At 41.7% G+C, this 26,312-nt stretch overlaps 1 protein-coding gene and 1 long non-coding RNA gene across 4 annotated transcripts in view; one reads left to right on the top strand and one right to left on the bottom strand.

Moving 5' to 3' along the window:
* Positions 1–9,238: 9,238 nt before the first annotated feature.
* Positions 9,239–23,764, top strand: PTHLH (parathyroid hormone like hormone). Of its 3 annotated transcripts, none has more exons than XM_067530984.1 (5): positions 9,239–9,377; positions 9,619–9,714; positions 12,321–12,443; positions 18,340–18,762; positions 23,263–23,764. In XM_067530984.1, exons 3-5 carry the CDS (start codon positions 12,343–12,345, stop codon positions 23,270–23,272), a joined length of 534 nt encoding a protein of 177 aa, XP_067387085.1. In that variant the 5' UTR covers positions 9,239–9,377; positions 9,619–9,714; positions 12,321–12,342; the 3' UTR covers positions 23,273–23,764. The 3 variants fall into 3 exon arrangements, with proteins under 3 accessions (XP_067387085.1, XP_067387084.1, XP_067387083.1); XM_067530983.1 differs by having other exon boundaries at positions 9,619–9,729; XM_067530982.1 differs by lacking the exons at positions 9,239–9,377; positions 9,619–9,714 and adding an exon at positions 10,611–10,653.
* Positions 11,879–26,312, bottom strand: part of LOC137141885 (uncharacterized) — an 83,325-nt gene continuing 68,891 nt past the window's right edge. The window contains exon 3 of the long non-coding RNA XR_010916762.1: positions 11,879–12,465. This is a non-coding gene — a long non-coding RNA (uncharacterized lncRNA). The remainder of the gene's footprint in view (positions 12,466–26,312) is intronic.

The raw sequence follows: 26,312 nt of genomic DNA, 5'->3' as shown, positions 1-26,312 counted from the left end.
TCCAGGTAGTGCTTACTCTGCAGGTGCACCTAATTGGCACTGCCTGAATGAAGGGATGCTTGTTGGGCTTGCTATCAGTGGAATGAGGGTATGTGCCATGACATCCATCTACTGCATCTCGTGATTCAACTTGGTTGTACGTTTTTTGGGGCAAGAACTGTCTCCTTTATTAAATGGTGGTATAACACCAACTACAATGAAGCCATGATACTTCCTTGCAGCCTCTAGAAACTACTACATTATAAAATAATATTTAAAATGTACAAAAAAATATTTAAAATGTCTCTGAGGTGCAGATGGAGCTAAGATTTTTTTTTGATGAAACATATGTCACATCTTAACATTTAGAAATCTTCTCGCGAATGCCTTATGCAACATTTGTATGTTTACCAAAACAGGCACATTAATTTCATAATGGCACTGTTCACTAGAGCCTAATGCACAGTCATTGAGTGGGGCTTACAAAGACTGGTGCAAATTGGCTCCCCCACAAGTGCTGACAACCAGATCATGACCATGTCTTAATGAGTACAGATTTCCTGAGGACTGTACACAGTTGTATCACAATTGTTTTCAGAATGCTTGTGGGTACCTCCAAACAAAGTATTTCATAAACAAGCAAGTGGAACCCTTGATTAAAAATCCTGTCTGAATTTTGTAGAACAGATTACATGGTACACAGCTGTCTCATGTAGTACGGTTTGCTGCAATTCCTCATATCTGTAGATGCTGAAGTAAAATTTGCTCCTCTCCACCAACCCTTTGTGCTGGCTTTACATGGTGGCTGGTTTCTTATGTGGAATTTATGGTTTTTCTCTAAGAGACAGATGAGGGATGATGTGCACTTAAAATGATCTGGCAATCACTGCAGGATGTTTAAATTCTCAGGACTAACCTAACAAACCCTGGTTTTGTGATAGGATGGGTTTTTGTTATTCCTTCTAATCTCATGACTTTATGTCGTATGTGTAGTGGTGGCCGGTGAAAACAGAATGGGACACTTTATTGGGAGTGAACGGAGAGTGTCCTTTACTACCACTTTGTCTATTACACAATTTTTCCATATTTACGGCTGACTGTGGGTCTCTAGGAACAGCTAATCAAAAACAAACTGATAAATTAAACAGTAATAAGGACCAAATGGCATTCACCGAAGAGTTCTGAAGGAACTCAAATGTGAAATTGCAGAACTACTAATTGTGGTATGTAACTTATCATTTAAATCAGCTTTGGTACCAGATGATTGGAGGATAGCTAATGTGACACTGATTTTTAAAAAAGACTCCAGAGGCAATCCTGGCAATTACAGTCCGGTAAGCCTAACTTCAGTACCAGACAAATTGGTTGAAACTATAGTAAAGAACAGAATTATCAGACACACGGATGAACACAATGAATTGGGGAAGAGTCAACATGGTTTGTGTAAAGGGAAATCATGCCTCACCAATTTACTAAAATTCTTTGAGGTGGTCAACAAGCATGTGGACAAGGGTGATCCAGTGGAGATAGCATACTTAGATTTTCAGAAAGCCTTTGACAAGGTCCCCCACCAAAGGCTCTTAAGCAAAGTAAGCAGTCATGGGATACAAGGGAAGGTCCTCTCTTGGATTAGTAACTGGTTAAAAGATAGGAAATAAAGAGTAGGAATAAATGGTCAGTTTTCTGAATGGAGAGAGATAAATAGTGGTGTCCCCCAGGGGTCTGTACTGGGACCAGTACTGTTCAACATATTCATAAATGATCTGGAAAAAGAGGTAAACAGTGAGATGGCAAAAATTTGCAAATACCAAATTACTCATGATAGTTTAGTCCAAAGCAGACTGCAACGAGTTACAAAGGGATCTCACATAACTGGATAACTGAGCAACAAAATGGCAGATGAAATTAAATGTTGATTAATGCAAAATAATGCACACTGGAAAACAATCTCAACTATACATATAAAATGATGGGGTCTAAATTAGCTGTTACCACTCAAGAAAGAGATCTTGGAGTCATTGTGGATAGTTCTCTGAAAACATTCACTCAGAGTGCTGTGGCAGTCAAAAAAGCTAACAGAATGTTGGGAATTATTAGGCAAGAGATAGATAAGAAGACAGAAAATATCATATTGCCTCTTTATAAATCTATCATGTGCCCACATCTTGAATACTGCGTGCAGATCTGATCACCCCATCTCAAAATATATATTTTGGAATTGGAAAAGGTACAGAAAAGGGCACCAGAATGATTAGGGTATGGAACAGTTTCCATATGAGAAGAGATTAATAATACTGGGACTTTTCATCTTGGAAAAGAGATGACTAAGGGGGGATATGTTAGGAGTATAGCTTCACAGAATGCATGGTAAACCTGTGGAACTCTTTGCCAGAGGTTGTTGTGAAGGCCAAGCTATGGAGGAAAGGTCTGTCAATGGCTATTAGCCAGGATGGGCAGGGATACAAAACCATGCTCTGAAGTGTCCCGAGTCTTTGTTTGCCAGAAGCTGAGAATGGACAACATGGGATGGATCATTTGATGATCACCTGTTTTGTTGATTCCCTCTGAAGCACCTGACATTGGCCACTGTCGGAAGACAGGACACTGGACTAGATGGACCATTGGTCTGACCCAGTATGGCCATTCTTATGAAAGCACAGAGTGGTAATCAATTCTGATATTTGGATGTACATGTTCTCTGCAAGATCCCTCTTTCTATGGCACATGGGATACCTGGAGTTTGGACCTCAACATTTCCAGTCTATGGTGTTTGGGGTGGCCTTATTCTGGAAATTACTGCAATGGCTAGGTTCTGGAATGGGCCCTCTTTAATACATTACCTGTGGGGGTTTGACTGCCTGTGCTCCCCAGAATGGCTAAATCCTCCTAGGAAACATACATCTGAGGAGTTACTGCAGGTTGGGACATGCCATCTTTAAGACTGATCTTGCACCAAGTAGAAGTGGGAGTTTTGTCCAACTCTGAACCCCTCCCCAACTCCACCCAGAAGAGTGCCCACTTTAGATCCAGAGCAACCCTCCGAAAATAATCAACAGCAAGTCTTGCTGAGCAGGGTGGAGCTAGTTGCACACCTGGCTCAATGACCTGCTGGATCAAGGCCTACGTGTGAAATCCACTCCACCAGAATATTTTGACTATTTGCAGGTGAAGTACAGAGCAAATGAAGTGAAAGCTACCCCACAATACAGGGCCCAGACAGTGGCTGTTTTTGAGCCTAAGAGCTGGAACAGCAGCTACAGCATCCCCCTGTCAGTTGTGTAGGGTTTTGGTGCCAATTGGCACAGATCTCCAGCCTCTCTTTGGAGCCAGCCCCATCCTGCCCTCAGTGTGGCCTTCAGTATCATCATATGTGGGGCTGGTGCAGAGACCATTTCTGTGGCATGCAAGGAGTGCACAGACTGCTCTTGCTAACTCCCCTCCTTCCCCCAAGCTCCTGCCTGGGGAAGACTTGCACTAGCCTTCCATGCCATAGTGAATTTCACCTTAAATGATCTGCCTAAGGTTGGGAGAACCCCGGAGGCCTGATTAGCAGTGCCCTGTTCTGACCACTATCACAATTCTCCCCCTCTCATTTTTTAAGACAGTGTTACCTTGACTTGAGTAAAACCAAATACAGCTTTAGAGACCACCTCACTCTTTTAATAAGCTCTGTATGTAGAATCACAGGCTATTTAACCATACACTGAGACCAGCTGACTCTGAGCGAAGCTAGTTGACTCTGAACTAATTAGTTTGTTATTTGGATTAAGAGATAAGATGTTCTCTTTAAATGAAATCCAACACATCACAACACTAATGCAGGAGAAACTGTTGGGAGCCACTTTAAGATTAATCTGAAGAAACAGTTTTATCAGATGGCCCTTGCTTGTTAAGGGCCCAATCCTAGATTCCAATGCCAGAAGGGACCACTGTAATCATCTGGACTGACTTCTTGTCTACACAAGCCATAGAACTTCCTCAAAATAATTCCTAGAGCAGATCTTTTAGGAAAATATCCAATACTGATTTACAAATTGCCAGTGATGGAGAATTTATCATGACCCATGGCAAATCGTTCCAGAGGCTGAGCATCAGCTGACACTAGCCATAGAAACAACTGCTTTAGCGTGTGACACAAGAAAGTTCCAGGTTCCTACAGGGTTTAAATCTCAGACTGCTAGAGTAGCGACAATTACAGTTAATTATGAGAAAACACGAAGCATGGGTCAGATCTCAGAGGAACAGAGATGGATAAATACTAATACCTATTTTCTTTATAAAGGGAAACCCAGAAACAGACAGAGCAGTAAAGTTATCTTCAGTGTCTGGTAAAGTGTTAGAACAATTTAAATAAATTTGTAATCACATAGAGAAAAACCAGGTGAAAAATGGTAGCTAACAGGATGAGGCCTTTTAATGTCTTTCGCAAGTGAATTTAATTTCTGCCTTTGGTATGCTAGCAAACATAGAGTCCTATCCTTCAAAGCAGTTCATTGGATGCATGCAAGTGGGTTTCTGCCCAAATAAATTTGTTAGTCTTTACGGTGCCACAGGATTCTCGTTGTTTTGCCAAAAACAGATTAACACGGCTACCCTCTGTATCCTTCAAAGGTTAATCAAGATCCCCTCAGGTGTGTTTGCTACTTCTGTTGATCAGGTAGACTTTGCAGTGAACCAGTGGGAAGTCTATGTACTACATGATATTACAGATGACCTGTGTAAAACAAGTAAAGTAAAGTGTAGACACCGGAGTGCAGGTGTGAGACCCGGGTCCAGAAATTCTAAACCTAGGGTCAACATTCAGTGAGGACACTTGAGCCCAGGCTTACAGACACTTAACCTGTGGGCTCAAGTCCCAGAGACCCTGGGCTTACATTACAGTGTACACGTACCCAGGCACTCTGGGCATTGAAAAACACCACCACCACCACAGGATAGATCAGAAGAGAACACCAGAAATAGGAAAAGGGCTGGACGCTTAGGGTCTGTCTACAATGCGGTTAAAAACCCGCAGCTGGTCTGTACCAGCTGACTTGGGCTCAGACTAAGGAGTTGTTTAATTGCGATGTAGACATTTGGGTTTGGGCTGCAGCCCAGGCTCTGTAATCCTGCAAGGTGGGAGGTGCTATCCGAGCACAAATGTCTACACTGCAATTAAACAGCCACTTAGCCTGAGCCCTGCGAGCCCGAATGAGCTGGCAAAGGCCAGCTGCCCGTGTCTAAATGCAGCATAGACATACCCTTCAGAACCAGACCCAGCTCCCATTCAAGTCAATGAAGACTCCATTTCATAGCAGTGGGAGTTGATTAGACCCCATGACCTGTGGGAAAAGTTTAAGGAGTGGGTTTGTTCCTCTGGAGACTGCAACATCTGAATATGGGTAACAAATTAACATGCAAGGTGTGCATACAGAGTCATTTCCCAGCATTTTATGACCACACTGCATCTGACTCAGCACAGCATAAGCATGAGTCTATCGTGCCTGTCTTGTGGCCCATCCAGTCACTTGTGCAGGCTAAAAACTCAAATGCTGAGCAGAAGCATGACTGTCTGGAAATATGGAACCAGCTGATGTAAAAGGAGGCCAGATATAATTATTCCCACTAGTCAATGAAGACATAATGGTAAGTAATAGTACTACTCCCAACCCATGGCAGGACAAGGAGCCAGGGTAGCCCTGTTCATGAGCAACTTAATTGTGTGTTTCAGCATTTTGGAAATATTTCTGCCTTTGACAGTGGTGAAACATTCTTGGTAGGACGGGGTTCTTCTTCCCTAACAGGAATGCTTTCTTTCCTCATTTCGGACTTCCACGCCACTATCACACACTGAACCTGTAGATTTCTATGGGTGTCCAAAATGGCAAACTGCTCAGAATTAGAAGTGATTGGGACTTTTTTTAACAAATTTATTTTTTTTCCTGTTTGTGTATGTGTGGAAATGTATCTATTTTGACAAAAATTTTTGCTGGATGTTTCTCAGACCCATGCTGGAAGCCACTACACTTTCCTGGGACATGGGAGACTCGGTGTCAACTGGCTGATCTGAATCACGCAGAACAAGGACTTGAACCTCAGTGTCCCACCATGGGATTGCCCTACCGTTGGGCTATTCATAGATGGGGAGGTCATGCTTGCTCTCTCAAAAACGTCAGAAAGGCTAGTTTTTGTACCAATGTGGAATGGAAAAAAAAAAAGGTGGAACCTCACAATTTTTTTGCAAAACAGAATTCTCATTTTCCAGCCAGCCTTGCTCACTATCCGATTTTTATAAGTTAAATGGAAGAGCCACATTCATTTCAGGTGTCTAAATTATGTTCAATCAAAAACCAAACAAAACCGGCAATAATAACAATAAATGCCTATGTTAAGAAAATAGTTAAAGGTCAGGTAAAGACCAGGCCTAGAGAATTACAACTAAAGGTAAAAGTTTGAGAAGTTGTTAATGAGAGCTAGCACAGTGTCATTGTGGAAATGCTTAGATAACCTAGCTACAACTGCTGGTAGAGCTTTAGTTATCATGAAAATTGTGTTTGTATGTTTGTAAGTCTGATTAGAACAGGGACCTAAACTGAAAGTCTTTGTTTCATCATACATCATAGGCAATTAACCAGAAAGTAGGGGCACAGGACATATTAGACCTCCAGATCCATCACCCTACAACAAAGGGTTTACAGAGCTATTAATTCAGGATATGGAAATATCTTTAAAATGACCTGCATGCACACTTTTCAGTTAGCAGAAATGCCTTCTGTAGCCAAAATGAGTGGGGAGGCGCCATTATGATATTAGCTGAAAATGCACCTATAGGAAGGTGGTCTGTGACTTGCTATGGCAAGAGGAAAACTTACATCAAGAAGTCCTTAACCACCATGGACAGCTCACTGGGTTTAACCAGCCAGTCCAACGCATTCTCAAACTCCTTCGGAGCCACAATATGATTTCTTTTTATTCTCTGGAGTTTTGCCATATTCCACAGGCTACACCAGCACCAAATGCCAACTACATTCACCATGGAACTATATATAGTAGGAACAGGCTTTATGAATTAATAATAACTGACTCCTTGCCCTCAAACTTGAAAATTAGTCGTTTCAGTGTCTGCTACGTTCTAAGAACCAGACAGCAGATTTGGCAAAGCATAATTCATTTCCACACAACTTTTTTTTTTTTTGCTTGAATGCATTAAATGAAATACACATTGTCTAAATAAACCATGCATTGTGTCAATAGCTAAACTGTGGGAGCTTCCAATGCATTTTAAAGTGAGAGAGGCAGTCCTGTTCAACCACTTATCCATTGTTTAATAATATAGGTTGGTGTGCACAAATCGTGTGCAAGGATACGTCGGGGTCTTGCTGATAGGGAGGAGGGGTTTGTTTTATGTCCCCCGCCCCACCCTTAGGTGATCTCTTTATCTCATTAGAGGAATACATGAAATTAAACACTTTCTAAAGTGTGTCTCTAATCTGAGATCAGATTAGCATTGGGAATGGGAGGAGCCAGTTCCTGTGAGGAATTGCCTGAGGTTTTCAAGCATACTACTAGACTTTCTGCCTCGTAAATAACACAGGAATGTACTCCATGTAAAAGCGAGGATGTCTAAAGAAACACTACTTACAATCTGCACTCAATCATGTTTGCTAGTGGGTGCCTGTATTAATACAGAGCTGCACTAAATACCATTCTGTCACAACACGAATTTTAAAAACACTTCAGGATCTCTCGCTTTTTGATGCCACAGAGGATAACCACAAACTGTGAGCCACATTACAGATGTATTTTTTGTAAACCTTGGGGAATTTCTCTCTCTTGCAGAATGTATCCAGCAAATCCTTGGTCTAACGCTCGATTTACACACACACACACCGCCGCAAAACAACTGTCAAACAGTCAGCATGAAGAGGTTTTGCTGATCTTCACAAAAGAATAGGAAGGTTTAACTCCTCACCCAAGCTGAAGCCCTGTATGAGTGCAACTGAGGCGAGAGATTCCTGGCAGAGGAAACTGACAAAGCTGCCTTGTGAATAAAACGAGAGGGAATGGGGAGAGGCTGAACTTCAAAACCAAAAGGTGAAGGTTGTTAAGCTTGTAATGCGCCTAATTTACCCCGCTTTTAAACCCCGTATCAACGCTTTTTCTTTCTCTTCTCTCTCCAAGGGTATAATTATAGCCCACAGCAAATTAGCTGAACCTGTCCTTCTTGTTTTCTCGGGTTCGTTGCTCCTGAGTGAAATTCATTCCTGAGCTATATTGGGGGGGAAACTTATTTGAAGCGACTCTCGTCCTGCACGCTAAGGAGAAGGTTCAGGACCACCATCAGCACCCCCAAAATGCAGAAAAAGAAGGGGAGAGACAGTCCCCTGGTGAGTCGGATCCCTCGTCCACACGGACCATGGACCTTTTCCATCCCTCAGTAATTAAATGACAAAACTGGAACAGTTTCTTTTCTTCCAAGATACCAGTTTTCTTAGTCATACTCCCAGGTCAACTTCCTTTTCGGAAGGTTGATTTATGTCTCTGTTTTCGGGAACTCGAGACATAGCCAGGAAGAATTATTCAAGAAGCATCTTTCCAAGCGTTTGTCTTCCACATGGGAGGAGGGATAATTAAACTATGGGATACGGTTTGTGCACAATTAAAGGCTTTCACTGCCTCTGGGGCTCTAGCTAGTTACTGCAGACTTGTTGCTGGCTGGCTTGAGTGCTCTGCCTGAAATCACCATTTCATCTGTCCTCAGAGACAGAAACAAACTGAACTGCTGCTTAGCCCCGACACACACCTTTTCCTTAGCGAGAGTCAGTGCAGACTGTGCTCTGGGTTACACCGATGATCTCCTCTGGTCATTCCCCCAACAACAAACCTGGGCCCACTGATGTCCCACGGCCAGGGAGACATACGCTAGGAACGCGGTAAGTGCGCGTCCTCTCCCTCTATTGCGAAGGCAGGTTCTCGGAAGTGATGGGTTTCAACACAAAATGCCAGGGAGATACAAAGCATTCCTGAGAGCTCAGGTCATTCAGTATCGCTGTTGAGCGCCACTTTAATAGATCGCTTCTCCCAGAAGGCAGGAACAGGCACTCAGCAGACATTTATGAGAGGAAGGAGAAAAAAAGTCAGACATAGACACTCTCAAAATCTCCTCTCGGCGCTGCTAGAAGACAGGGCTGGGAGCTGGGATAGGACGAAGCTGGGGGCGGGCGGAATTGGCTCATGGGCGAGGCATTCGTGTAGGTGGCACAGAACTCGGACAGGTTGCTTTCTGTGTAACCAACACCATCGCCTCCCAGTGCTACTGGGTGCTAAAAGGTGCAGGATGCGCGCTTGCTTAAATCCTGCTGAGGACCAAGCCTTCTTGGCTCCACTGAAGCGGAGATGACTCCTCAGTAAATGGGAAGGTAAGCTATGATGTCACAAATTATTCTTTTCAATAACGGGGAAGGAGAAGGGGTTTCGCTCTATATATTAAGAGGAGACGCTCCTGTTCCTTGATAACAAGAGCAGCAAGAGAAGGAAGCACCTGCTTTTAAAACCTGTCTTTTTACTTTAATATGTTCTGTGCAGAATAGAAGTTCTGGGGCTGGACTCTTCAAGCCATTTGCATTTTGATTTATTTCACTTTTTTTTTTTTTTTTTAAGATAGAAAATCGTTGTGGGAGCGATTGCTAAGAAGATCAACCCCTTTTTGTCAGGGTGCTCTCTGGAAGACACAGAAGACTGTAACTCAAGGAGAAGGTGAAGTAATATATTGTGAGGAAACTTCAGTATTCCAAGTTTTTAAAGACTATTGATTTTTCCTGCGTCTGTAAGAGGATTTAAAAAAAAAAATGTGTGGGAGAGAAAATTCTCAAACGTAGTTGATAGATGTTTTGCCATTAACAAATGGCACAGGTAGGAGACGTGTGTGTGTTTGGGAGAGGGAGTGGATTTGGGGGTGGGGGGGTCACAATTATTGTTTAATTAGTGGAAAGGGCAATGTACATCAAAGTAGCCTATTAATTATACACGTTAATTTCTAGCCTTCCAAGTGTATAGTGACTATATTTACAGCAGAAGCCATTTAATGTTTCCAGCATGATTTCAATTTCAGCCCTTTTTATATTTGGTTTTATTTGCTTGTGTGGCTTGGCTAACTAGCTTAGCTTTTTTATTATGGAAGCAAATATCCTTTTAATGTAAAACAACCTGCTGGTATAAAATGGCCTATTTGTAATTGAACTTTCTATAGAAAAGGTTTTTTAAAATAGGTTTTAAATATCTAAATATTAGGTTAAGGCTCGGGAGGCAGCTTGGAAGGAATGTTTAATAAATCAGTGAGTTAAACCAATGACACTTCGGTGGACCGACTCCTAGTGGTGGGAAAGGCTTGCCCGACCTATGGGTGTGTGAAAATCCTTCAACTCCAAACGATCGGGCTTTGATAAAAAGGTCAACTAAAACAGAAAGAAGTTTAAAGAAGCAGAAGACAAATGCCCTCGGAAGAGATGCAGAACTGAAGCCATCCTAGCACATGGGCATGTGCGATAAAGCTGGATGTTGCTGGATGTTGTGTACAGAGTTGCATGCTGTAGTGGTCTGGGGAGCTGATAGCAATACGCTGTCATTGGGATAACGCCCTCATCACGTTAACAGGCAGAGTAAGCCAGCGAGAGACCATTCTTGAATGCTATCAAGGTAACTGTGTAAGATACACGCGATTTGATTTACAAGTTAAAAGAGCAGATTTGTCGTTTTCTCTCTATATATATATCCACTGTAGTATCGATTACTTCATAACAGCCCCGGGCAGTTTCTTGCGCGACTCGGCTGTGCACAGGGATGGGTTGTGTTACCTTTGGTCTTACATAAGTGTTTCCTGGTGATGGGATTCTGTCCTGCACTCAGCTGGGGCCAGGTCTGACTGAGGGGCGCGTTTGAAAGGGTTCTCCCGGGTGACTTCTCCTGAACCAGTGTTTGGACCTCCCTCGCTGTACGAAACAGCAGCTCAGCCACCAGGGGTATAAACCCTTCAGCTGGCAACGGGCTAGAGAGTGTGTCAGAGGGTGTGGGACAGGCGCCAGCTGTTCACAGCACCAAACCCTGCCCCGAACCGAAGCGGCGATGTCCCCGCGTTGCTTTCAGCCCCCCACGCCCAGGGACATTGCCAGCTAGGTACAGCGCCCGGACAGTCTTCCGCTCGAACAGGAGAGGAGAGAACGCCGCACCGCGTGTGTGTGCACCTTGTGTGTGACTAGGACCACAGTCGGCGGGAATCATCGCCGGCCGGTACTAGGTGGCCGGCAGGAAACCTCGGTAGGTGTGCGAAAGGGAACACGTCGTTCACCTCCAGCTGGGCTTCTGGTTCCGATCCGAGAGTGCCCCGCTGCGGGAGACCCGCCCTGCCCCGTGCTGCAGCGGGGCGACGTGGTGACACGCAGTGGTGGCGAATGGAGAGGAAGCACCCCTGCTTCGGGAGAGGTGCACGGCCTGGGATTGCCCCTGGGGCTCTGATGTGCGCCTCTGGCTCCGGATCGCCGGAAGGACTGCGCTCTGGTGCGGGTCTTGGCATTCCGCAGCGGGCGCCCTCTGCACATGTTCCTAGGGCGCCATCTCTTTGCGGTGCCTGCCTGACTCCGCGGCAGGTTTTCCAGGGCAGCCTCCCTCCCGAGCGTGTGAACATTCCCCGCTCCGCTCCGCTCCGCTCTGCTCCAACCTGCACAGCCAAGTCTGCTTTCCAGCCGCCGAGCCTGCCCTGCTGCTGCTGCTGCTCCCCTTAGACCGCCCCGGCTTTCCAGAGAGACACCACACTCTGCCGGAGTTCAGATCCCTTTCCGCAGTGTGGACCCAACTTTCCGGAAGCCTGGCTTTAGAAGAGGTATCTAGCTAGATGTATAGACATCTGTCTGTCTGTCTCCCGCTCGCCCCGTCTGTACAGCGAAGAAGAAAATACTCTTGGTTTGAAGAAAAGAAAAAAAAAAACGGAGTTGAGGAACTTCCCCCCCTCTGAGAAGGGGGTTTGCCCTGTAACAAAACCCCCTGAGATAGCAGCTTGCCAGATTAACGAACCATTGCTATGGGAGCCATGTAAACACACTCCTTAGCCCGATTCGTCTACGAACCAGTCCATTTGTGTTAGTAGTTCAGAGATGAAATCCCTCTGATAGCCTGGTTATCTCTGGAGAGGGGGAGAGCGCTCGCGCAAAGTTTGGAGCAGCTGATCTCTAAGAAGGGAGAGCTGCCGAGAGTCAAGAAAGTTTGTTTTTCCTTTGCAACTCCGGCGGAGATGGTGTAGTCCTAAGCAGCTGCTGTTTTAGAAAGAAGCCGGAGTATGTATCACTGGACTCATTTTCCTTTCGTTGCAGGCTCCAAGACCGAGAGGATACAATGTTCACTATGCTGTTCCAGCACTGGAGTTTAGCAGTCTTTCTGCTGAGTTATTCTGTCCCCTGTCACGGGAGATCAGTAGAGGGGATCAGCCGCAGACTGTAAGTTTCTCTCCTTCTGACTCTGATTATCGGGGGGGAGGGGAGTAGAGAAATTGGTCAGTGCATACACCTATCCATACCGTGTGTTACAGCTTGCAGCAGGACCCCCTGTATGTTCTAACCTCACCTGCAATTGCATTTGTCTTTTACCTGCTCCAGTTCTTTATAGGAGTGGCTTCAGAATTACCTGCACCAGGTATTTTACAGTCAGTTTTGTTTAAGCAATAGATAAAAGACAGTTTACATGCTGCTCCACTTTAATGAATTACAAAGGATCTACAGCACTTTTCAATTCTCCCTGACCTTATAAGACGGCTGGGTGAGAATATGTGCTTTAACCTGAGAAGCCTAAGTATATATGTCAGCAAAACATAGGGGTGGCTGTGTGGTAGATATACATCTATCCAAACACACTGAAAGAGAAATGAGAGAGGTTTGAACCGTACTTTACCTAATAAATATACATTATGTACTGGAATGGCAATATATCTGCATTGGTGTAGCTCCACTCCAGGTATTAATACAGCTCAGTAAAGAGACACAGTAGCTGAGACACTAATAAATGTAAATATAGAAATATTTTCTTTGGACTTTTGCCACTTTGCAATAAGTTATTTAATTGGAGTCAAATAACTGACTTGGAGACAGAACCATTTTGTAGATAAATGACAACCTGATTTGGGATATTCTGCTCAGGAAATGACCCCCTATCCTCTCCAATAATCATCAACATAGATATAGCTGTACTGTAAGCTAAGTGCAGAAAAGAAACCACAGAAGTGACCTAGATCAATAGCCTACACGTGTAGCTATGTTACATACTCTCTGTAGACATTTAGTTGACTGATCTGTATCAGATTTTCTATAGAGGGAACACTTTCAAGCTGTACACTGAAGGGGCAAAAGCTTAAAAGGCAGCTGAAAAGACTTGACATTTTTATCCAGTTCAGAAGCAAGAGTCAGACTGGAGAGAGAGAATCAGAACACCCTGTCAAGAATGTTTAGAGGAAAGTGTCACATTCTGTACATTTAATTAAATTCAGAAGGGTTTCCTTATAACTGCTTATGTATGTATTTCAGGATAAGTGTTCCACATATCATCTCCTCTATTATCATTTGAAAAGCAACTAAATCCCCTAAGTGAAATGATTTTAGACATGCCTGAATTTTGGCACCAAATGGAAGTCTATTATAAATTGTGTTCATTGTACTGATGATAAAGTTACAGTATATTCTTCCCATTAACATTTAGCTAGTTTGCACTGCTGCAAACTACCCTTGAACTATTTTTTGTTTGTTTTGTAATGATTTTATTCTCTTCAGCTGTTGAGAATCCATGTTTGGATTTATGTGAATAAAACAATAAAGCACAATTAAATACTCTATTTCCTTGGCTAAGAATCCTTGAATTGGAACTGAGCCAACTTTTGCTTAAATTAAGATTTGATAAAAAAATACCTGTTATCCTTTTGACGTGAGTCATTACAGTACTTATACATGAGAAGATTAAATACATCCCCTTCTGTTTCCCTCCAAATCATAGGATGAAAAAATAGGTGCCAAATTGTAAAAAGCTTTTCTTGTGAGGCATGTAAAACACACTCAAGAAACCATTTAGCTGTCAGTCAGTGGCATTTATGTAGTTTTGTTTGTGGATACAGTACAAACAGCGACACCACACGTAAACATACACCCTGTTTTAATATCACCACAAAGCATTCCTAGAGTTAATGGTTAACAACTCACCTCAGGATAGACATAGGTTTTCAGTGAAGGCTTAAATCAGTAGTAGATGAAAGTAGACACATTATTTTTGCCAAACAGAACTAAATCATAGGTCCCATTCTACTGTCCTTGGGAATGGGAAGTTTGCCTGAGAAGGGATTGCAGGGCCCCTTAAATATTATACAAATGTTTTAGCTGTTAAAGAAGTTTCTAGAAAACTAGAGAGATATATCAAAGAGATATTAGGTATTTTTATCAGCATGCCTAGACATTGCATCACCACATCTCCAAGCCTGTTTCAGACATTTTTCCATTAGCATCAAATGTGGGCCCATTTGCAAGATGGACTGAGCACCCCCAATTTCCAGTGGAGTCAATGAGAATTGAGGACACTCAGCACTTTGCAGAATATATCCTAAGGGCTAGATCCAGAGCCAATTGAAATCTCTCCACTGATTTAGATGAACTTTGGTTAGGGCCCCAAAGGAATATTTCAGTATGATAACAATTCAGTGATTAATGATTTAATTAAAAAAATAATTTGAGACAGAAAGTTGACTCTTTAAAACATGGTATTTTGCTACTAACACAAGATAAGAAAAAAAAGTGAACAAAGCTTTCTAAAAAGAATGAACTGGAAAAGAAATAGTGACCCAAAAGTAACATTTTGAAAACCAGAATGTTCACAAGTCCTGAATTCATAGTATTTAAGCTTAAGTATTTTTTTTCCATAATGAAACCTAAGACTGGTTATCTACATAGGTATAAATAACATTCTTGTATACAATAATTCATTTGGGCACTTTGGGCAAATAGAAACCATGATCTACATCTTTCTCTCAAAAGTGCTTACCCACATGTTAGCTTAACATTTACTGCATTTGGCTTGGGGTTAGACTGTTTCCTTTCAGTGAGAAGTATATTTCATAGAAGGATGGAAGGGACCTCTAGTGGGTCATCCTAACCCTAACATCCTAATATTTCCTAACTTTGTTGTTTGCTAGTACTACAAAACTTTTCTTCTAATGTATTATTATTCATATATAACTAATCCCAGTAACTGAATACACACATTTAAGCATTCACCACTTTCCTTACTGTGAATGATGGGAGAAGTGAGGAAAATGGGGAGTTTTCATCACACTGATGATACCTGTATTATGAGACACCTTTCTAAAGGACTTTCCTACCTGACCTTCTTCAGCAAGTCCTTTCCCTTGGGTTTACAAACAAAGGAATTACTTGAACTGCTAGTTTGGGGTGGGTAATGGGAGGAGAAGATTTATATTTGCCACATATTTTTCACTTTGTATATTGTGAAATAGAAATTTCCCAAAGGAAACTGGGAGACAAAATGTAATCTTCAAGTCTGGCTGAGTAATAAAAGTCATGTGAAATATAAGTCTGTGTAATATTATACAGTCATGTGGAACAGCAGAATGTTGTTTGGGGCCAGATTTGCATGCTAAATATCAGACAGACATTTAAAGTGAAACCCACCCACTCCTGGCACTGCATCCATTCACATGTCAATTCATGGATTATAATGGAAATGTACACTCATATAATGCTATTTGATTCTATTGTGTGTACTCTAGGTTTAGACTATGTAAAAAGGAATAACTTTTCAATCAAGAGTCCTTAATAACAACAATTTAAGATACAAAATTTTGTAACAGTGAGTAAATTGAGTAAATACACAGTAGAGGATTAAGGCAGTTTCATGTTCTCCGTGAAAAAAGCAATTATCCCTGGTAGTTTATAAGAGGCAGCAGGAAAGCTTTGCTCATCACATGAGGCATACTATTTTAAACTCAGTAAAGCACTAAGATTTTGTATGCTTTTTATAAACTAGGAGGGTGGAATGATAACTACATTTCTCATTTCCCATGAAAACATCCTGGGAAAACACAGTATTTTAGTTAGTAATATAATGAGAGTCACAGAGGACAGATTGACAAACACGACAGAAGTTTGCCATGGTCAGATGAGCGCAAAGTGCTGGTTTTATTAGTACATTTGCAACTCAGCCTGATCTAAGCAAGGAGGTAGGTAGTGCCAGCAAGGGTTGGCTATTGCTATGAAGTTAAGTATACAAGCCAGAGCATCAGAGTGATTGTGTGTGTATGTACTTGACATAGTCCATTAGAGGGATTGGAATAGCATCACAGGAAAGAGTTTTGCAGAATGGATTATTACGGATTAAATATTTTTCAGGTAGGCCAGCTCCTGAGCCAGTGTAAATGGTTGCAGCTCCAGAGAAGTGAATGAAGCTGTGTCCCTTTACACCAGCTCAGTATCATGCCATGTTATTTTTGCTTAAAGGCATTCAATAGAAGTGTATGATATACTTGCACAAAAATCAGTAGTCCCTTGAAACTCACCTGGGTACAGGGTTCTTGAAACTCAGAGAACGTTTAGCAAAAGATTTACTCAAACCTTTTGAGCAAATCTAGGCCCAGTTTTGAGCAAGTATATCCAATATATAACTTTACAGCAAAATCATGATTAATTCATACTGTTATTGTGGAACCAGGGAAAAGCTGGCATTTTGATCTGAATTTCACTTTGAGATTTGGGATCATTTGAACCAAAAACTCAAGGTGTACAGATCTACATGGATAAAAAGAAAAGGAAGTGCTCTCATAACCTTATGCTACATGAAGCTGCTAACTTCCATACAGCTCTAATATTGACTACATTGGAAGTCTACAAAATATGGCAGCCAGCTCATACAGGACTGAGGGTAAGAAATCACAGAACTCGCTCCATCATTTGGAGTATAGTTATCCATACCACATTTTGAAACTCCACAGTGTAGGAGGATAATTGGGGTGAATATACTCTCAGACACTTAGTCTTCTCACTACTCATCCACATTCAGAGACTGCATCAGCTACAGAAGAAATTACTATACAATAGGCAAGACAATTAATTCATTTTCTTTGGCTAGAGCGAGTCCAATCACCCTGATACAATAAGAGAGGATGCATAGCCAGTCTCAGCACATTGAGGTAAAGCAAGCTGGAAGGACTATGTGTTTTAGCTGTCATGGGAACATAACTGTAATCCCACTTTATATACTTTTGTGGTTCACAGTGCAGCTATGTATCCACCCTGCACTAAGGGAAAAATGTATTTCTTATGGTTATTTATTGGCCAGATACCTCTTGGACCATCCTTTCTCAAAGGTTTCTGATGACCACACCTTGTTAGCTGCAGATGAACTGTTTGCAAGGCTTTCAGTTAGATCATCTCCCAACTCCTCAGATACAGGTTAAAAGTTCCAATGAACCAAAATGTCAGAGTCACAATGAACAATAAAAGGGACAAAGACAGGAACTTTGGAAGAGTGTTAGGGAAGAATCACAGAGATGCAGAGAAAAGGTGAGGGGAACCACAGAAATGCACAGGAGAGAAAAAACATCAGAGATTCAAGTAAAAATGTTCAAACTAGGATTCCTAATTCCACTTAAATCTAAATTTACAAGTGGCTGTGTGGGCACTGAAATCAAGGGAAGCTGCTAGGTGCTCACCATTTTTGAATGTCAAGCCACTTGTTTAGGTGTCTAAATATGGTGATAGGTTGCCGAATGTTTAGGCACTCAAGTTTGAAAATGTTGGCATAATGAAAATACCAACAATTATACATATTGAAACTTAAAAGAAGGTGCATTTTTATTTTTTTTTAAAGTATATGATGGGACAGAAGGAAGTTATTAAAATGATGTAGCATAAAATGTGTTTCAGATTTCACTGCAGGTGTTTATTATTCCTTTTCTGATGTGACTGCAGTGCTCCATTATCTGGTTCCCTTACTTTTCCTAATTTTGGCAAGTGCCTTCCTTGTTTTAATGCCTAGAATGCCTTGTACCATTAAGAAATGCTTTCCTAGAACAGAGCATTGACTAATCCAGCCGCAGGTCCAGTGGTGTGTGATGGGTCCACAAAAAATTATTACTGGCTTAGGTTCTTTCCCTCTCTGCAAGGAACAGCTACTCTGACAAGCAATTGCTCCAACACTGACTTAGCCAGGTACACTAAGAGCTGGAAAGTTGGTTCACTACTCACTCTGGCAACAGCTGCCAGAGGAGAGATGAGTTTTGCCAAGTTCAGAACAATAATGAAATTATAAAATGTCTTTTTTCCCCCTGCTTTCTTTTTCTTTTAGCAAAAGAGCTGTATCGGAGCATCAGCTATTGCATGACAAAGGGAAGTCTATCCAAGATCTACGAAGGAGGATCTTCCTTCAAAATCTAATTGAAGGCGTTAACACAGCAGAGATCCGGACTACTTCAGAAGTTTCTCCAAACCCCAAGCCTTCAACTAACACAAAGAACTACCCTGTCCGCTTTGGCAGTGAAGACGAGGGCAAATACCTAACTCAGGAGACAAACAAAGCTCAGACATACAAAGAGCAGCCCCTGAAGACATCAGGAAAGAAGAAGAAAGCAAAGCCCGGAAAACGCAAGGAACAAGAAAAGAAAAAGAGGAGAACCCGCTCAGCATGGCCAAATTTTAGAGGATATGGTAGTGGAAATGAAGGGGTCCTCCTCTTGGACATCTCTGGTTCTACACATGATCACAATTTAAGGTAATAATGCTTTATCCTTACCAGGGACACACACCATATATTCTATTTATTTTTTGGAATTGTTACATTTTACCTCTGCCTCACACAAAACTGGAATTTTATAATAATAATTTATAGGACTTTTCAAAATGTTGTGCAACCACAAAGGTAAGTGTTATTCCCATTTCACAGCTGGGGAAACTGAGGTACAGAAGTTAAGCAACTTGCCCATGACTCACACAGTGATTTACCATCAGGGCAGGGACTAGAAATCATGTTTCATGACTCCCAATGCCCTGCTCTAGACACCGGACAACTCTGTCTCCTCTGTGAAAGATAATTCTGGTCAATTACTTATCACAAAACAGAGATTAGTGAAATTGAAGTTAGAGAGAGTGTTATTTATGTCAAAAGAATGCAACTCACATCTATTAAAATTTCCTGTGCTGCTTTTACTTTGGTATCCCTGTTTCGGATTTTTGTCTCACATTTGGGTCTCAGAAAACTTAAAGCTTTGAGCTCTACTTAAAGCTCTGCATCTATAAAATAGAGAGGTTTTCTTTTTTCCCCCTCGCTCCTTGGCAACTTTCCTACCCTTACTTTACAGTTTTTCATTTTACTGTTTAACCTTAGGGGAGAACACGGAAAGTTTCTCTTTTAGTAATATCTGCAAACAGCGCAGACCAGCCTTTTGCCATAAAATTTTCCCTGCCATTAGGACTTTTTAATTCAGTTCCATCTTTCTGCCAGCTTGTGAAACAATTACGTTGCTGCTGAAAAATGTTGAGCATTAACCTTGGAGAGAGACGTGTTTTCCTCATATATGACAATGAAGGTTTTTAAGGGCAATGGTGAGTTGGAGTTTCTGTACGAGGTTTCCTGAGCTCCTAGCCTGGTTGCACACTTCTCATGTCTGGATTTGAGATTGAACAGCTTTGTGTACCGAAGGCAAACAGAAACATTCAATTCCAAAAAGAATTTAAAAAGAAAACACATAACACTCTTCTCCCTTCACCTCTTCCCTTCACTTTGGCTCAATGGAAACTAAAGTGCAATTTGCTTCACAGTAAATTATTTGAAGAGAGATGCCATGAACTATGGGTTTTATTAAAATGCTGCAACTTAGTTTAATCTTTATGGGACCAGTCCTGCTAGATACCCCATGTTCTCAACTCCCAATGGAGGTCAGGGGAGTTCCTGACATTCAGCACCAGACCTTATCTAGGGGACAATAAGGAATTTGGAACTGGGCCTTAGACTTAATGAAAAGTTAGGTTAAAGTCAACATAACTTTAATAATAAGGAGTGGTATAATTGGCCCTCCTTTTGATTACTTGAAATATGGCTACCTAGTAGCTAAGATATGTGATTCCCAGTTAGGGCAGACAGACTCATGCTAGCTCTGTTTGAGTTAGCGTGCTAAAAATAGCAGCATGGCTGCAGCAATAGTAGCGATGGCTAGGGCTAGCTGCTGGAGTCTAAGCCTGTCCAATCCCCTGTCCAGACTCGGGTAGCTAGTCTGAGTCTCTGCCAGTACTGCAATATCCACGGTACTATTTTTAGCTTGCTAGTTCAAGCTGAGCTAGCATGAGTCTGCCTACCCATACTGGGAATCATACCTCCCATCTGCAGTTCAGAAATATCCTTTAAAGGCCTGTTCCAGGACATCTGTATCAGATGTCTGATGCATCTAAAAGTTGCAATAAATGTTATGGAGCTAGGATAGCTGAAAAACAGCCCCTATCTTTAAATGTGCACTTATACAGAAACAAAAGTAAAGTAATGGGGAAAAAACTCTCAAAGCATTTGATTGTTGGATTTTATTTTATTACTGTCTTATCTCCAGTGGGATCTGTAAATGAAATCAAAGACTACTTTGATTACAAAGACTATTTTATTGGTTTAAGTTTTAAATTTCTAATGCCCTTATATGCCTAAAGGAAGCTCAACTTTACAGTACATTACAGATTTGGCCTTAGTTTCTTGGCATTATTACTCTTATTGCAATGTAAGTCCAGCAGGGCAATAGGGTCTTGAAGGGACTGTATATTTGACATACTTAATTATACAAGCTAACTTTTTTTAAAGGAAGTTATAAAACAGGAGTTTGCAATTCCTCCCTTGCAGAGCACACAGCAGTTCTGGTTTCTGAGAATCAAATAGAGTACATGCTTTTTACCTGTAATTATCCAAGTGAGCTGGCAGATGTTATAATTTCTACACCTTAAATCAAAACAGCTGTCAACTTGCAATCTGAAACCTTTTGTTTAATCATATTTAATTCAGGAAATGACACAATTCATCATCATTTTTGCTCAATAACACAAGTCATTCTTTACAAACATATGCAAGTGCATCTCTAATCCAACCCCTGCCTCCCCCTACAAATTTTAGATAGTAGGGCCAGATCCTCCAGGGCACTAGAGTCACTTTGCACTGCAGTGCTGGCATAATATGTCTGTAAACGCAATTTAGCTGTTTCAGGGACAATCACCCCTGTATAAGGGTAATCCTCCAGTTGCAAGAGCTGATTTGCAGGCTCTTATGCCACAAACTCTCCTTGTTTGTGGGGAAAAAGGGCATGACTGCAGTTTGACTGAACTCACGGATCTGGTCCTGATTCTCCAAAGCCAGTCCTGACCCCACAATTTGGGGTCCAGGTCAGAACGAAAACTGGAGGAGACCTGGTAGCAATGTGGCCCGATACGAGAAAAATCTTGCAAAACTAGTTGATTTTGCAATATTTCTGACATTTTAGGTCAGAAACCACAGAGAGCAATTTGTAAGCGTTTGATACTGTGGAACCCATACCTAATCTGTGGGTCAACTTGAACCCTAAATTCAAACCTAAAATCGAAATCCAGAACCAAAACATAACCCATTTAGAAAGTGCACATATCTCGTATAGACACATATACACAGTCAATTAATTGTGTGATTAATATACAGTGTACATCGATATTATTAGTTTACATATAGTTCAAATGTATGCATGCTAACATTTCTATTCCAGTTACTTAAAAAAAAAAGTTCCTTCTCATAGCACTCCCAACTATATTCCCGTTCCAATTAAATTAAATTATTAGTACCAATTTCCTAAGAAACCTTTCAAAGGTGTAACCTTCCTAATGTTCGATGTAGTCTTGCTTTCATTACGCACATAAAAGCCCCTTAAATTGTCAAGAATTTCCTTTTTTGTGTGTCTCACACCCACTCACAAGTCTGCCATGTGAAACTCTACCCACAACTTTGGCAATCAGTCTGACAACACGGCCAATCAAATTCCATCCTATAGTTGTTTCCTAGGGAACCAACATACAATTACTGTGTTCAGTCCATTTCTGTGAGAAAGGAAAAAACCCTGCAGCAGTTCCACTGTTAGAAAAATACCAATATTGAAAAAAACCCAAAATATAAATAATATGCGGAATGGGTGGCAGGGGATACTGCTTGTAGCCTCATGAATTCACTATGGAGGGGGAGGACTACAGAACTAAAACTAGTCTGTCAATGGCACCTATTAAGTACAGAAGAGCAATTCCCAGCCTTAAGGCTTGATCCTGCAAGGTGCTGAATGCCTTCAATTCTCACTAAATTTGGTACAAGCTGGAGGTGCTCAGGAAATGCTCAACACTTTTCAGGGTCACGCCTTTAGACTCCACCTGGGCTCAGAAAGATGAAGTTTCAGTTTTCCCAAAGCTTTAATTCAATAACCATTTAATTCATTAGGACTATGAAGGGAGCTAAAGTGTCTCTTCAGAATAAGGACCTGAACACATTGTAGTAAAGTAAAATTCATGTAAGGTAAACCCGTACCTCAGAATTAAATAACTCCTTGTGCTGTGGTTGCTCATAGTCCACCCTCGCTGGTAAAGGCAGACCAAATGACAATAGCAGAACGTATCTGACAACGGTAAAATGGGGTGTCACGACAGACAGCAAAGGAAACAAAGCTCACGCAATGAACGGGCACATTAGCTGTCGGATGGGCGTGATAGTTCTTTTCAGCTTTAATGCCCGTTTTCGCATTTCTCCATCTGGTTTTATATGGGTTTTTTTTTCTTTTAAATACGTTTTCTGAACTGTGGTTTATGGCCCCAGTTCAGCAAGCTACTTAAAACTGTGCCTAACTTTAAGCTTATCAGCAGCCTCATTGGCTTGAGTAGGGTTACTTGTGAGCTTAAATTTAAGCATGTGTTTAAGCATTGCTGAATCAGGGCCTAAATGAAGCAGAACCTCCTTCCTACTTCTGTGAGTAGACAGCCGTAGATGACAGACTCAGTATGCAAGCAGTCTGCACTTCTTTGCATCGCTAGTTTAATTGCATTGAAAGAACTGTGGAGTAGAGATTTAAAAGAAGACTCCTAATTGCTCAAAGTTATTAATGAGCTCTTCTTAGAGGGACTATTTAATAGCAAGGCACAACCTATAACTTGTGGAACTGCTACCATTAATCTTGTGTCCATTTATTTTCAGGGAAAATTAATTTTTTCCCTTTGTCTTCCCCCTCTTTCTTTGCAGGAGGCATTGAATTTTCAGTTGCGATCTTTGGAAAACATATTGCAGTATTCTGTAATAGGGAACATATGGAAAGTATTATAAATATTTATTATCTGTAAATATTGTAAATGTATACAAATAAAATCTTCTCCCCTACTGCTCTCTGAAACTGCACATTTGGTTATTGTGAATTTTTTTTTTTTTTTTTTTTTTTGCTAAGGCTAAGCCAATTACTATTGTCACATTTACCATAATTTATTTTGTTGAATGGTGTATTTATTTTGTGAAAGTATCTTGGTGCTGCTGACTTTCTTTCTCTCTCTATATATATTGTAACATAATGCACTTTAGATATACATATCAAGTACGTTAATAACTGTCATAATAATAGTGTTCCTGTTTTGTGGTTGATTTTAAATGAATGCCTCTGTACAATTGTTCAAACTGATTTTCCTCTGTGCATGTAAAATAGCAATATTTTAAAATTTGTAAAGAATGTTTAATAAAATATAATCTAATTAAATCCTGACTCAGAAGGAGAAATGTATCCTTTAGGAATTACAGAAGGAACACTGTGTGATTTTTTTTTTCTTTACTACATTTGAAAATGGTCTTAAATTTAATATGTTTATGTTGGTTCAAGCTCCAACATTTTCACATTAGCTTTAGTTAAACATCACTTAAACCAGATTTTGTTCCCGTGCTCTGTTTCAAGTCCGCTGAGTGCTGAACAATCAGAGGGCACAGAATAAAGCCCATGGCACTGAAGAAGAGATGTGCTGACCTCAGCTCCCATTGAATTTACTGGCAGTTGAGACTGATCAGCATATAGAAGGAAGTATCCAGCCCTTTGCAGGGTTCGGCCAATCAAGATTAGCAACCTAATGATGGATCCAGCTACCATGCGGAGAGAGAGATTCCTGTAGCGGATGAGGGGATTAAGGATAAAGAACCAAAGAGATGGGGCAACAAGAAGTTGATGGTTATTACTGCAAGTGCTTTGCTTTGCAAAAATTTGTGTCAGACTCACTGGCCCAACAGTCTTTGAGCTACCATGATGATCTCTGTACATATTCATGAGTGCGGAGAGGAACCAGAGAGGATGGGCAGGGGATAAGTTAGAACAGTGGGCTGCTCCTGGTATAGGAAAAAAAATGAGATCCATGATGAAATATTATTAGTTATACATTGTTGTTGTGTTCACTAACCTCCCAGGACTTGCCATTCCCTAACAGTTTTTAGCACAGTCATTTTGCTATAATTGCTCTTTTGGGATAGTCTCAAGATGTTTTGCAGTGCAATCTGGGATGCCCAGCAACTGAAAAAACGTGCTTTTCAAAGTGAAAAACAGGAATTTGCTTCCCCTAAGATACTGCCTGTCCTTCCATTTATGGGAAAGTAACCACGTAAAGGACCAAGAAATGTTAGGGGTCTGAGACAGATAGGACTTATAAGGTCAAATGGAATTTTACTGGAAACCCTAGGGTTACTTCAAATTGTTTACTTGAGGGAGTAGGGTGGGGGAGCTACCTACTGCAGGTGCTTAATGCTATTTCCTGGTATTACAGCTCCTATTTATGACTGCTATAGCCAGGGTTGGCAAACAGTTCCATCAAACCACCATGTCCACTTGCTCATAACTGGCAAAAAAATTCACATTTTGGGGGCTGAATTTCTGCATGTTTTATCTCCATCCAAAGTGACTATTTGAGCATAAACATGACACACACATAGCAACAGGTATGTTTATATTTAAAAAGACACACCCTACCAAAACAGGACACTCCACTGCACACATTTCTCCTGCTAGGGAAAGGATGAGAGAACAAATAACACTGGACAGATGGGCAACATGGCTTGATGCTCTACTGGAAGGGACTCAGATATTACAGTGATGAGTGTAGTATAAAAAACTTATATTGACTAGAACAGAGAATGGAGTAAAGTCACGCCAACTAATTTTTTAGTTCTGTGAGACTGCAAACCAAGAAAACCACATGAGCACCCCAGAAGACTCCTCACATTTCTCCTATTCTGAAAAAAAAATGCTTGTACTATTTTCCCCATCCACGCAGATAAAAGAAAATAATGGCAGATCTTCACAACTTGATGGCCACTGGTTGCGTAAAGATACAAACATATAAAAGTCACTGCATATGTTCAGTACATCGGTTAACATTTTCCTGTTTTAAGCGATGAAGCCTCGCTCACTTTGGAACATCATGACGCCTTCTCCCTGACCATGACCGAACTGACAGTTACAGGGCCTGCCGCTGGGGCAACTTGCATGAGGGACATTGTTTCATGAAGACATCTGTGCACAGCAAAATCCTTCAGCTCTCCTTCGTCGTCCCAGTCTCTCTGCCCAGCCAGTGCCAGTCCTCTTCCCTGCACCCCAGTTCTTTGTCAGACGTGCGTCTCTCCCCACCCCCGACACACTCCCACTGCTTTCTCCTCTCAGTCCTTGCCAGTCAGTCCCCATCTCCTACTGGTTCCCAATCCCAGCCACCCTCTTCCACCCTGGCTCCTCCCAGCCTCACCAGACTCCTTGTCCCAATCTGCTCCTCTCCCTATCACCTGCTCCAGCTTTTGTCCCCTCTGTAGATGAATGAGACCGCTTCCTCCACTACCCTGCCTGGGTGCCAGTAGGGGAGTCGCTGAGAGCACAGGAGATACTCATGCCCTGCTCTCAGCTCTGGTATCCAACCTCACCCTCACTCACTTCAGCCAGCAGAAACCATGACAAGGAAAGTCCAGCTTCACACCTGTAGCTCTGGGCTGGAGGAAGCATGCTCAGTCACTCTGTGGGGACGGTGCACACGTAGTCTGATCAGCCTTACGAGCTGTGGGAGGCTCGAGCGTACCCAGACAGTGGAATCTTCAGAGGTTTTAGGGTACATCCACTCTACACAGCAAAAAAAAGCCCAAACCACAACACCACCACCACCTACACCTGCAGCAGTCAGTCTCAGAGCCTGGGTCAACTGACTCAGGCTTGTGGGGCTAAAAATAGTAGTGTAGATATTTGGGTTTGGGCTGGCGCCTGGGCTCTGAGACCCTCACCCCTTGGC

This window comes from Emydura macquarii, unplaced genomic scaffold (assembly GCF_026122565.2).
Source record: "Emydura macquarii macquarii isolate MOO-44397 ecotype Brisbane River unplaced genomic scaffold, CSIRO-AGI_Emac_v2 contig_3122, whole genome shotgun sequence".
In the NCBI taxonomy this organism is placed as follows: domain Eukaryota; kingdom Metazoa; phylum Chordata; order Testudines; family Chelidae; genus Emydura; species Emydura macquarii.
Note: the sequence above shows the minus strand (reverse complement) of the source record. Positions and strands in the feature narration are given on the sequence as shown.

Excerpts from the sequence above, each read along its gene's own strand:
- PTHLH (XM_067530982.1), top strand. Across the intron at positions 12,444-18,339 it reads GAGGGGATCAGCCGCAGACT|CAAAAGAGCTGTATCGGAGC; the intron begins GTAAGTTTCTCT and ends TTTTTCTTTTAG.